Raw genomic sequence first — 14,292 nt, 5'->3', positions numbered from 1 at the left:
ACTCTCCCAGAGGCACTCCACCACGACACGGAGGGTCACCACCTATGGTCGCAAAGTCTACAAAGCGGCTCGAAAGCACCAGGCTGCAATTACCTGGGATTATTACCGGGAACGGTAACAGCTATAAGGTAACAGTTTTGGTCGATTCGGGGGCTGATGACTGCTTCGTGGACCACTCAATCGCAGAAGTACTCGGTGGGGCCTTGATTGAATTGAAGGAGCCCCGGGAAGTACGGGACCTTAACGGTGACCTGATTTTTACAATTTCTCATGTAACTGAAAGCCTCCAGTTAGTTGTGTCTGGTAATCACTGTGAGCAGAGACCGTTTTTTGTCATGCCGACAAAGTTGGCACCCGTGGTACTAGGTTTGACGTGGCTAAAGCGACACAACCCCGACATAGACTGGGGGGCCCCCAGGATAACAAATTGGAGTATTTATTGTCATTCTCATTGTTTACGCGCTGCCCCGTCCACCTCCGGGCCCACAGTACCACGTGAGCCGGAACATATCGATTTGTCTTTGGTACCCCCTGAATATCATGACCTCAAGTTGGTCTTCAGTAAAGACCTAGCAACATCACTGCCACCACATCGACCGTACGACTGCTCCATTGATTTGGTTCCGAATTCGCCGTTGCCCTCCTCTAAACTCTATCCGGTATCGAAACCCGAGCAGGGGGCCTTGAATGAATATATATCGTCTTCCCTCGCGGCCGGGCTAATTCGACCGTCAAAGTCCCCTGTTGGGGCCGGGTTCTTTTTTATTGACAAAAAAGATAAGTCCCTCCGGCCATGCGTCGATTATAGAGGCCTTAACGACATCACAGTTAAAAATAAGTACCCCCTGCCTTTGCTGGACTCCGCTTTTGCACCGTTGCAGTCCGCGTGTATTTTTACTACGCTTGACTTGCGCAACGCCTACCACTTGGTGAGAATGAGGGAGGGTGATGAATGGAAGACCGCATTTAACACTCCCATAGGTCACTTCGAATACTTAGTCATGCCGTTCGGACTTACTAATGCACCAGCAGTTTTCCAGAACCTTGTTAACGATGTGCTTCGGGACATGATAGGCCGGTTTTGTTTTATTTATTTGGACGACATCCTTATATTTTCTAGAAGCCTCGAGGAACATAGACAGCATGTCCGGCTGGTTTTGCAAAGGCTGCTCGAGAACCGGTTGTATGTCAAGGCAGAGAAATGCAGGTTCCATACCAGTTCGGTCCAGTTTCTGGGGTTTGTTGTGGAGAAGGGCCAGCTGAGAGCAGATCCAGCCAAGATACAGGCTGTGGTCGAGTGGCCTTCTCCTACATCAAGGAAGCCATTGCAAAGGTTCCTCGGGTTTGCTAACTTCTATAGGCGCTTCATTCGCAACTACAGCCAGAAGGCTGAACCTTTGACAAGGCTTACATCTACAAAAGTACCATTTAAATGGACCCCAGAGGCTGAGGCTGCGTTTGTGGCTCTTAAACGGTCGTTTACGTGTGCCCCTGTCCTTGCTCACCCTAATACCGATGTGCCATTTATTGTAGAAGTGGATGCCTCAGATTCAGGAGTGGGGGCAGTCCTGTCTCAACGTTCCCCAGTCGATCAGAGGGTTCACCCCTGCGCCTTCTTCTCACGTCGCCTCAGTCCTGCTGAACGAAATTACGACGTTGGAAACCGTGAGCTGCTGGCCATCGTTCTGGCGCTGCAAGAGTGGAGACATTGGTTGGAAGGGACACCAGAGCCTTTCGAGATCTTCACCGACCACAAGAACCTGGCATACATTAGGGCAGCCAAAAGACTGAATCCCCGTCAAGCGCGTTGGGCTCTTTTTCTTACACGTTTTAATTACACAATCACGTACCGCCCTGGTTCTCGCAACACTAAGCCAGATGCCTTATCCAGGGTCTTCAGCCCAGCCCTCTGCGAGTCTGGTCCAGAGCCCATTGTGCCAGAGGCCCGTGTGGTGGGGGCCCTTCAGTGGGAAGTGGAGGGTAAGGTCGCCAACTCACTGCAAGGTGTGAACATTCCGACGGGGTGCCCCAAGGACAAGCTATTTGTTCCCCAAGAACACAGATCGGACGTGCTGCAATGGGGGCACGCCTCGAAGGTGGCCTGCCATCCGGGGACCTCCCGGACACAGTTTTTAGTATCCCAGAAGTTCTGGTGGCCTGGAATGAATGATGACATCCAAGAGTTTGTGCGGGCTTGCTCTGTATGCGCCCGCAACAAGTCGTCGCACAATGCTCCTGCTGGTCTCCTGCGCCCGCTGCCAGTTCCATCACGTCCATGGTCCCACATTGCTGTGGATTTCGTCTCCGGCCTTCCCAAGTCCCAGGGAAATACGGTAGTGCTGACAGTTGTTGACCGGTTCTCAAAGATGGCACATTTCATTCCGCTCCCAAAGTTGCCATCATCGCTGGAAACCGCAAACATCCTCGTGAGTCAAGTCTTCCGCATTCACGGCATACCCATTGATCTGGTATCCGACAGGGGCCCCCAATTCATATCTCGAGTTTGGAAGATGTTCTGCAAGGCCATGGGGGCCACAGCAAGTATGTCGTCGGGCTACCACCCCCAGACCAACGGCCAGACGGAGCGGGCCAACCAAGACCTTGCAGCAGCCCTCCGGTGTGTCTGCCACCAGCACCCTGCGTCCTGGTCGTCTCATATCCCATGGGTGGAGTATGCCCATAATACACTTGTCAGTGCAGCCACAGGTATGTCACCCTTTAAGACTGCATACGGCTACCAGCCTCCTGTATTCCCGTCCCAGGAGTCAGACGTCTGCATACCCTCAGTGCAACAACACCTGCGGCGGGCACACAGAGTCTGGCGGGACGCCCGTGCAGCGCTTTCACGGACAGCAGCACGCAACCAGATGTTGGCTGACCGTCACCGGAGACCGGCTCCTCTGTACAGGCCGGGCCAGAAAGTCTGGCTGTCTACAAGGGACCTGCATCTTGCCGGGGTCTCCAAGAAGTTGGGTCCCCGTTTCATTGGGCCTTTCAAGGTGGAAAAGGTGGTGAACCCTGTAGCCGTGAGGCTCACGCTCCCACGTTCCCTCAGCATCCATCCAGTGTTCCATGTCTCCCTGTTGAAACCAGTTTCCTCCAGCCCGCTATGCCCTCCGGAAGCACCCCCACCACCTCCACGCTTGATCGACGGTGACCCGGTCTACACCGTGAGGTCTATTTTGGACTCGAGGAGGAGGGGCAGGGGTGTACAGTATCTGGTCGACTGGGAGGGCTACGGTCCTGAAGAACGCCAATGGGTCCCCCGCTCCTGGATCCTGGATCCTTCGGTCATCCGCGACTTTCACGCGCGCTGTCCCGGGAAGCCAGGTGGGTCGCCAAGGGGCTCTCCTTGAAGGGGGGGTACTGTCACATTCTGTTGCTGGTTAGATTTTGTTTTCCATTACAGAGCCGGCGGTGTGGGCGTTCCCATCATCGCACCTGCGGCTAATTCCAGCAACTCAACAGTTGTATATAACGCCGGCGACCCAAGCCAACGTTGCCGAGATATTTGCTTGCTGTTTGCCATTCTATACCAGTACTTTCGAGGCTCATTGGATTTGCTAGTTTATGCGTCAGCTGTTTTTTTGTTTGGTGATTCCTCTACCTTGTGCAGGTATTGAGTGTGATTACTTTTGTTATCTTGTTGGCTCGCTGCCCACCGCTTAGTTTAGTGTTATTTGATCCCCGTCGACCTCTTGTCACGGACTCCTTTTGTTATTCTCCCTTTTTCCGCGATCGCGTGTTTTTTAGTTGTATTAAAAACCCCTTTTACTATTCCCTCTGTCTCTTGTCTGCTCTTTGGTCCAATCTTGTTTTCCGCGTTCGCGGATCGTAACAGTATTTTGTAAAAGGAAACCGTTATTCAGATGTTTGGGATGTAACTAAAGCAAAAAATAGCTGTGTTAAAGTCAAAGTTAGGTTTGAAATGTCTTTTCTCTGTTTTTTCATCAGAAATTGGAAAATTGCTCAAGCTAAGCTATTTTCTAATGCTGATTTCTACAGAATGGAAAAATATATGAACTTACTTTTTTTCCTGCTGAAAGAAGAGAGTCTAATCTTTCTTTTGGTATGTTCCATGTTTATATAGCAATAGAACAGAATTTTCTGTGGGCCCTGCAAAATCAGTCAAAATCCAGAAAACGGCCGGGAGCGAAGATGGTGGCGCCAGAGCGCTGTAATGACAGGAGTAGCTAACCAGCAGATTGAAAGACTCATTTTTCGTCATCTGCGCTTTACCAAATTGTTGTATGTAGTCGAATCGTCTCAGAATATGATTTTAATAATGCTATTTAAGATTTTTTTCAATGGTGTCACAGGCACTTTAAGATATTAGGCCACTCCACTCATCAAAAATCTTCCAACAAAAGTAGAAAACTGAGCTACCAATGCCAAATATTCCTTCAATATGATTTTAGCTGTAATGCAAGGGCGAAGGTTTGCATAGGGATGGTAGCGACATAACAGTAGCAACTTTTTAGGATGCTTAAATTGTCCCCACCAACTTTTAAGCAACCTCATTTGGATGAGTTCAGTTATACAGGTGATTTAGATTGTCTTCCCATATGTTGTAATTGAATTGACCATTATTAAGTGAATTACAGTACTTTCATTATGTTCAGACTTACACTTACCCCTTTTCACTTGCTGAAACTGCTGGTCCATTTTTCCCCCCCTTAAACACACATTTGATTGGCTGATGACTTGATCAACCCCCCGCCTCCCCCCCAGACAGACACACACGCGCACAGCCCCAACACAGACAAAATGTCGACAACATGCCGCCTCCTTTGCCCCTTTGAAGAAGACGGAAGTTTTTTTCGGCCAGCAGCATCCACTGTAAGTAATTTAAAAGACGTCAATGTTGTAGAGGTGGGGAACACACCACTAATTTTGCTACTGAAAGTCCGATCTGCATCAGAGTTAGCATAACATTAAACTGCCTGAACTTGCTAACCTGCAAAACTCGAGTAGAAAACTGCTTAAAGTGAAGCGTCCTCCTGTCTGTGTTTTCTACTGTTAACGTTACTTAAACTGTGAGAAATGTAGTGGACGAAGGTCTACCCCTTTCTCCCCAATTTTCATTTTATTTTTTTTGTTTATGTGGTAATAAAGCAACCGGAAGGAGCTTTTGTTTTATGTCGAGTTTGGCTGTGCTTGTGGACAAAAGCAGTAATGTTTTACCTGAAAGAAGGCTCAATTTTTATTCATTTTTGTTATTCCCTGACTGACACGTTTTTTCAGTTATATTCAGTTAAATTTATTTATTTAGACTTTAGACTCTTAAGATATAAGTTTATTTTTTTGCATTCCTGGAGAGTTAAGAGATTATGAACAAGTCTGTATTGATTGTTTACGTCAATATAATTTAATATTCAAATATTGCTATTTAAAAAATCAAGACATTTATACTAAAAGTTTTCTAAATGTTTCTTTAGTAGTTTTTGAAAACAAAAGTTTGAATCAAACGGTGTATCAATGATTAGTCAATACAGATTTATATTTCATTGATCATTTAGCCTATCAATTACTTAGGTTAATATTCGTGAAAAATGTAGCCCTGACACCCGTTCAATAATCTGCCTTATTAATGTTCCTTCCCCAGCAAAAAGTATACATGCAGGGTTTATACTCTTATATCATCCCTACCAATGTTGAGACAAAACCTACACCCTTGCTGTAATGTGTAATTTTTTTTTTTTCTACATGTGTCCAAATGTACCTGTTGAGGGATTTGAAGATGATGTCATACCTTGCAGGAGTCCAGTCTGTGCTGCGCTATGGCTGAAACCTTTTCCACAACGGTGCGGAGTCGTGACTGTGCCGCGTGCGAGATGAATGTCACCACTTCCATGGGTACGTCCATGACGCCAAAGCGCTTTGCTGTAAAATAAAATCACCAAAATAGTAATGAATCCACTTATGGCAACATTATTTCTTTTACCCAATGTCATATGTCGAAATCCCCTCGATGTCAATTATACAATTAAAAGTTTTCCAATTATGAAAAGTGACATTTCGTTCTACTTAGTTGAGTTTTCTCTAAAATCCTTTTCGCACAGAGATTCTACAAATCTGGCACAGCAGAGCAACGTACTTCTCAATAGGGATGGGACAATACACCTTCACTCACGATAAGATACACCTCGATATGCCAAATTAACGTTACGATACATCACTATATGGTATCCAGAAAATTAGGGCTGTAGCTATCAATTATTTTAGTAGTCGATTAATCGGATTACGCACATTTAATGCGTTGCAGAATGAATTTAAGGAAATGTAAAACAAAGGCTTGCTAAGAATGCACTTTTAAAAGAGCATTAAATGTGAACACAAAATAAAATTCCTGAGTGTTTCTTCAAACTGCAGAATTGCACTTTCATTTAAAAACGAATTTGAAAAATAAATGTGGATCTAAGTACAACAAGAGAACAATTGGCTAACTTGCATAGCAAAAGTCCGCAGCTTAAATGCTATAAAATGCTAACTGTTTTGTTTTTACAAATGCTCTTAACAAATTGTACATATTATCCCACAAAAAAACGGCTAAATATACCTAAGCTAAACTACGAATGCATAAAAAATCACTTTTGCTCAAACAAAAACTTGCCTTATGTTGGTCTTAACAGAGAGCAGCTGGGTTGAGCCATGTTAAATGAGTTATGTCATATTCACTGTTGCCACTAGAGGGTAGTGTATCCGCCCAGATCAAAAAATAAATAAATGCAAATACTTTCAAAACAAACCATTACAACACAAATCTAATTAAAACGAATACTCGAAGCAGCAAAATTTGATTCAAAGCTTTTTTCTGACCAAATTAATCAATTAATCGTTGCAGCACTACAAAAAATAAAACATTAGCTATATGATTAAAACATTTTTGTTTAAGTTGCGCATGCAAATGCAGTACAGACTACAGTATAAAGCAGATGCAAAATGCAATGGCGATCGTCGGTCATCTCACATTTTGTGGCTTTCAGACTGCGAAAGAACTCGAAAAAGAGCTTGTGAAATACCCCCCCCCAAAAAAAAAAAACGTTCAAAGGCAAACACTGTGGGAAAGCTATTATTTATAGATAAAAATGAATTATCAAAAATATCCTTATAGCATTTGTTGCATTTTGTTCATATTTTACCACGAGCACATTCATATTTTGTTAAACATAAAGCCAAATTGGCCTCTTGAGAGCAAATGCACCACTACGAATCTTTCAACAGATTGCCCGCAAAGCTTCAAAGTTTCACGAAGCTTCATTTGGCCATCACTGCACTATCTCTCACGTCCCTTGGGAGCGAAAAATTCTGCTGTCAACACTGTTTTCATCCCGAAATATTGCAACGTGTGCCTCATGCCACCCAGCATGCAAGGCGGCACTGAGGATATAAATGACTTTCACATTCATGTTCTGTGCCAATTATTTCTTCAGTTACTGTTCCAATTATTTCATGAATTGCTAGTTATGCGATTTAGTTTGTTGTTATGTTATCATTTTAGTTTGAAACTATGCTAGAATGACCTTTGATTTAATTTCCTGATATTTTTTGTCTATGCTTGTTAAATGGGTGGAAGCCTGTTGTTCCGTTCTATCTTCATGATTGCCACAAAATGGTTGGTGTCTACTCGTGGTGAGGTACCTGAGTCAGTAATGCAATTCGACAAAAGACTTTTCGTATAACAATATATTCTACTATACTTCTTTTCTACTTGTAATTTATATTCCATGAGCATAACTGAAGAGATGTAATTAAAAAAATGTCAAACAGACCTAAACCCAATAGAAAACTTGCACATGAAGTGTTATGTAGACAAAAAAAACCAAAATGATCTTTAGACACTGTGGTTTGACTTAGAAACCAAACATTCGCACACATAAAAAAACACAAACTAACCAAGATGTACCGCATTGGGAAGTGCAATTAACTTCCAGAATTATACTTCTTTCAAAAAATCCAGTCACAGGGGGCTTTAGAAGCTCCTTCAAAGCCAAGTAAACGACACTGACCATCTCTGTGTCGACAGATAATTTCGCTTTCCTTGGAGCCAAAACTGGAGTCATAACAAAAAGACTTGCTATCCGTTTCCAACTTCTTTTTAAATGACTCCATTAACATAATTCTCCTCTCTGGCAGCCTTTTAAGTAAACCACAGCAATTATTTAAATCAGCCCGACAATACATATAGCATTGGGCCGCTCGCGCTTTGAAATGGTTCTCCCTCATTACCGTAGTGGCACACAAACGTGCAAACACGCATACACAATAAGCAACGTCACCAGGTCATTGGAAAACACTAATGGGTTCCCTTAACTTCTTGAAAATAAAAGATCTCTTTAAGAGAGGGCAATTAATATTTCAAGGAACATCTATGTTAAGTCGTACTCAGTTACATAAAGCAGTGTTTTTCAAACGGTGTGCCGTGAGAGATCGTCCAGTGTGCTGCGAGAAATTTTCCAATATCGCATTTTTTTCTTTTTTTTTTTAATGTCGTCGGGCGGAGTTGTAGTAGGAAAGCAGGAGGAGGTAGAAGGTTTCAGTCATGGTCAGATGAGCGAGGTATTTCTCGTGTCGCAGTCAAGAACTGCTCGGATTTCTCGCCATCAGCTACAATGGGGCAAATAAGTATTTAGTCAACCACTAATTGTGCAAGATCTCCCACTTGAAAATATTAGAGAGGCCTGTAATTGTCAACATGGGCAAACCTCAACCATGAGAGACAGAATGTGGGGGGAAAAAAACAGAAAATCACATTGTTTGATTTTAAAATAATGTATTTGCAAATCATGGTGGAAAATAAGTATTTGGTCAATACCAAAATTTCATCTCAATACTTTGTTATGTACCCCCTTTGTTGGCAATAATGGAGGCCAAACATTTTCTGTAACTCTTCACAAGCTTTTCACACACTGTTGCTGGTATTTTGGCACATTCCTCCATGCAGATCTCCTCTAGAGCAGTGATGTTTTGGGGCTGTCGTTGGGCAACACGGACTTTCAACTCCCTCCACAGATTTTCTATGGAGTTGAGATCTGGAGACTGGCTAGGCCACTCCAGGACCTTGAAATGCTTCTTACGAAGCCACTCCTTTGTTGCCCTGGCTGTGTGTTTGGGACCATTGTCATGCTGAAAGACCCAGCCACATCTCATCTTCAATGCCCTTGCTGATGGAAGGAGATTTTCACTCAAAATCTCTCGATACATGGCCACATTCATTCTTTCCTTTACACAGATCAGTCGTCCTGGTCCCTTTGCAGAAAAACAGCCCCAAAGCATGATGTTTCCACCCCCATGCTTCACAGTGGGTATGGTGTTCTTCGGCTTCAATTCAGTATTCTTTCTCCTCCCAACACAAGAACCTGTGTTTCTACCAAAAAGTTCTATTTTGGTTTCATCTGACCATAACACATTTTCCAAGTCCTCTTCTGGATCATCCAAATGCTCTCTAGTGAACCGCAGACGGGCCTGGATGTGTACTGGCTTCAGCAGGGGGACAAGTCTGGCAGTGCAGGATTTGAGTCCCTGGCGGCGTATTGTGTTACTAATAGTAGCCTTTGCTACTGTGGTCCCAGCTCTCTGTAGGTCATTCACTAGGTCCCCCCGTGTTCTTTTGGGATTTTTGCTCACCGTTCTTGTTATCATTTTGACGCCCCGGGGTGAGATCTTGCATGGAGCCCCAGATCGAGGGAGATTATCAGTGGTCTTGTATGTCTTCCATTTTCTAATAATTGCTCCCACAGTTGATTTCTTGACACCAAGTGTTTTACCTATTGCAGATTCAGTCTTCCCAGCCTGGTGCAGGTCTACAATTTTGTCTCTGGTGTCCTTCGACAGCTCTTTGGTCTTGGCCATAGTGTAGTTTGGAGTGTGACTGACTGAGATTGTGGACAGGTGTCTTTTATACCAATTATGACTTCAAACAGGTGCCACTAATACAGGTAACGAGTGGAGCCTCGTTAGACCTCGTTAGAAGAAGTTAGACCTCTTTGACAGCCAGAAATCTTGCTTGTTTGTAGGTGACCAAATACTTATTTTCCACTCTAATTTGAAAATAAATTCTTTAAAAATCAAACAATGTGATTTTCTGTTTTTTTTTCCACATTCTGTCTCTTATGGTTGAGGTATACCCATGTTGACAATTACAGGCCTCTCTAATACTTTCAAGTGGGAGAACTTGCACAATTAGTGGTTGACTAAATACTTATTTACCCCACTGTAAATATATATATATATATATATATATATATATATATACATTTTCCTCCTTATTTTACAGATTTAGTGTGAAACATGAAGAAACTGAACTAAAACTGAACTTTTATCTTTTTAGTGGAACTTTTTCATTTACTTGCAACACAAGGAACACCAGAAACAAAATTTTATTTTTTTCTGTAAAATGGTGTGTAGAATAAAGACGAAAAATTGAACGAATGTTGTGCAGCCCAAAGAAGCGGGGTAAGAGTAGCGTTTGTTCTTCACAAATCTACTCAAGTAAAAAGTATGGCATGGTCAAACTACTCTCAGTTCATTTTTCATGATGATGAATTGCATGTCAATTTTACACTAGATGGATGAGATACTTTGTATGTGTCGGTGCATCTTGGTAGACAACTGCTCTTTTTGTAGCTCAACCCAAGGCCATCTAAGGTTAAAATCAAGTGAAAGAACCAAAAAGATAAATAAAACAAAGAGGACTTTCTGATTGAACGGACCTGGCAGGCATGGGGAGCCTCCCTTGGACTACTGTCAGCTGGGAGCGTGGCGAGGCCAATCAACTGACACAACAAAGCTGCACGGGTGCCACTAGCCCGGCAGGGGGCGGCCTCGCCTCCTGCCCCACTGTATCATGCTGGGCGGTCCCTAGAGGGAATGTGAGTATTTTTAAAAAGAAAGCCCTGCGCCCCCAAGGTGATGGGATAAAAACCATGCCGAGAGTCCACTTAGCCTGCGGGCCTGAAGATACTTTAATGGAGATAAAACAAGATGAGGTCGCCTGGCTCCCCGCCGCTTGAAATGACGTGTGGTGGTTTTTGATTACTAACATGCAAGGTTTTACTTTGTGTAATCACGCTTAAAGTATAACCCTGTTTTTGCCCCAACAAGAATGACCACAAAGGTAGGGTGTTGTGTTAAATACATTGTACAAGTGAAATTAAGAAAATCCACCATAATGCATAGCAAATTAAACATAAAAAAAAATCTGATTAAAATGTATTGTGGCGCTTATGTCAAGCTCGTCCCTTACCTAAAAGTTCAAGCTAAGCGCTAACGCTAATGCATAGCTCCATCCTGCCTTAGCTCCCTGCCTCTCTCGCTCTTTGCTGACGGAAGTGTTGCATGAATTCAGATTTGGGAGACTTCACAGTTCAGCCAAATTCTGGAAAACTGTGGCCCAGATCAATTTTAACCACATACGAAAGTGACCTAGGTCGGATTTGAAATGGTCCACTTTTATGCGCCTGACCTGTTCAGACCATCAAGTTAATGCTCCACTCGAGTTGGAAAAACACGAAAAAATAGGGTTTGTGCACTAAGACCTGCGGTATGAACCTAGCCTAAGTCAGGCTTGCGATTGTAGTATCTTTATTAACAGGACGTTTACGCAGGTCATGAATTCACCAACTATGTAAAGTCACGGTGCCACTCGGAAGGTATAGCCACAAGAATGACAGCGCTTGCATAACACTACCCCCGACCGGTCCCGGCAACGCACGGCCCTGCCGACACATCCGCAAAAACTCAAAATCCAATCAGGACTTAGAAAAAACTTTAAACTTGACACAAAAAGAAATTCAATTGAAGCACGTGAAAAAACACCTACTGTAACTTTTAAGTGATGTGTGTTATCAAGCGTAATGACATTTATAGGTAAGAAAGAAGATTTCTTTTTTAAATAAGATCTTAATTTTTGTGAGTGAAAGCAGTACATTTGTCGGGGTTTTTTGGTCTAGTTACATCTGAGATGCAATTGTTCGCTGTTTTCAACAATGTATGTCGAAAATGAAGACATTGATTGTCTAATTGTCCAATATGGGTGAAATGTCTTGTATATTTATAATTGTTCATTACCTAAATACTAAATAAATGTTTTATCCGATTACTTGATTAATCTATCGAATTTTCAGTAGAATACTTCATTAATAAAATATTCCATAGCTGCAGCCCAAGTTCATAATGCGTGACATTTGCTTATTGTAGGAGGAATGCGTCAGCCTCCATTGTAGCAGTGCTTGGGTCGTGTGTAGCATGTCCTTCAAGCTAGGCTGCGCTCCAGGCTTGCTTGTTTTGAAACACATGGTAAGATTTGTTTTCTTATTTTGGCAAGAGAGAATATGTAATGTTCCTTTAGCCTTTAAAGGTCTGTGCCGAATGATCATCCCACACTAAATGTAACTCGTAGCATTAGAATAGCATCCGCATTAGCATTAAGTGTTAAACTTTCCATACATACAACATACATCTTTACATACAGTTCGTGGCATCCAGCTGGGTAGAATTCATTGAAAATAATATATTGTTTTCCTGCTGACTGGTATTATCATGACCAAGTTGGTGTTGTCCTGTAGACACTACAATATGTGTTCGTCTGTCAATATTCATTCCAAATTGCTAGAAACCTTTATCTATTTTTGGACTCAGACATTTGAATTTTACAGACCAAAACATTTTGAGTACCGTAATTTCCCGAATATAATGTGCACTTTTTTCCCCAAAAATCAACTTGTAAAATCATGGAGCGCATTATAAACTGGTACGTGGATGAGACAATATATTATATATATATATATATATATATATATTAATATATATATATTATATATATACAGTGCCTTGCAAAAGTATTCGGCCCCCTTGAATCTTGCAACCTTTCGCCACATTTCAGGCTTCAAACATAAAGATATGAAATTTAATTTTTTTGTCAAGAATCAACAACAAGTGGGACACAATCGTGTAGTGGAACAAAATTTATTGGATAATTTAAACTTTTTTAACAAATAAAAAACTGAAAAGTGGGGCGTGCAATATTATTCGGCCCCTTTACTTTCAGTGCAGCAAACTCACTCCAGAAGTTCAGTGAGGATCTCTGAATGATCCAATGTTGTCCTAAATGACCGATGATGATAAATAGAATCCACCTGTGTGTAATCAAGTCTCCGTATAAATGCACCTGCTCTGTGATAGTCTCAGGGTTCTGTTTAAAGTGCAGAGAGCATTATGAAAACCAAGGAACACACCAGGCAGGTCCGAGATACTGTTGTGGAGAAGTTTAAAGCCGGATTTGGATACAAAAAGATTTCCCAAGCTTTAAACATCTCAAGGAGCACTGTGCAAGCCATCATATTGAAATGGAAGGAGCATCAGACCACTGCAAATCTACCAAGACCCGGCCGTCCTTCCAAACTTTCTTCTCAAACAAGGAGAAAACTGATCAGAGATGCAGCCAAGAGGCCCATGATCACTCTGGATGAACTGCAGAGATCTACAGCTGAGGTGGGAGAGTCTGTCCATAGGACAACAATCAGTCGTACACTGCACAAATCTGGCCTTTATGGAAGAGTGGCAAGAAGAAAGCCATTTCTCAAAGATATCCATAAAAAGTCTCGTTTAAAGTTTGCCACAAGCCACCTGGGAGACACACCAAACATGTGGAAGAAGGTGCTCTGGTCAGATGAAACCAAAATTGAACTTTTTGGCCACAATGCAAAACGATATGTTTGGCGTAAAAGCAACACAGCTCATCACCCTGAACACACCATCCCCACTGTCAAACATGGTGGTGGCAGCATCATGGTTTGGGCCTGCTTTTCTTCAGCAGGGACAGGGAAGATGGTTAAAATTGACGGGAAGATTGATGCAGCCAAATACAGGAACATTCTGGAAGAAAACCTGTTGGTATCTGCACAAGACCTGAGACTGGGACAGAGATTTATCTTCCAACAGGACAATGATCCGAAACATAAAGCCAAATCTACAATGGAATGGTTCAAAAATAAACGTATCCAGGTGTTAGAATGGCCAAGTCAAAGTCCAGACCTGAATCCAATCGAGAATCTGTGCAAAGAGCTGAAGACTGCTGTTCACAAACACTCTCCATCCAACCTCACTGAGCTCGAGCTGTTTTGCAAGGAAGAATGGGCAAGAATGTCAGTCTCTCGATGTGCAAAACTGATAGAAACATACCCCAAGTGACTTGCAGCTGTAATTGGAGCAAAAGGTGGCGCTACAAAGTATCAACGCAAGGGGGCCGAATAATATTGCACGCCCCACTTTTCAGTTTTTTATTTGTTAAAA

General features: G+C 42.7%; 1 protein-coding gene across 2 annotated transcripts in view; it reads right to left on the bottom strand.

Moving 5' to 3' along the window:
• Positions 1–14,292, bottom strand: part of LOC130920351 (transcription initiation factor TFIID subunit 4-like) — a 275,123-nt gene that overhangs the window by 177,556 nt on the left and 83,275 nt on the right. For both annotated transcript variants that reach the window (XM_057843513.1, XM_057843523.1), the window contains one exon: positions 5,753–5,883. In XM_057843513.1, the coding sequence (XP_057699496.1) occupies positions 5,753–5,883 (131 nt within the window). The remainder of the gene's footprint in view (positions 1–5,752; positions 5,884–14,292) is intronic.

Source organism: Corythoichthys intestinalis, chromosome 1, assembly GCF_030265065.1.
Source record: "Corythoichthys intestinalis isolate RoL2023-P3 chromosome 1, ASM3026506v1, whole genome shotgun sequence".
NCBI classification, from domain to species: Eukaryota; Metazoa; Chordata; class Actinopteri; order Syngnathiformes; family Syngnathidae; genus Corythoichthys; species Corythoichthys intestinalis.
The sequence above is the reverse complement of the archived record's forward strand: the minus strand, read 5'-3'. Positions and strand labels throughout refer to the sequence as shown.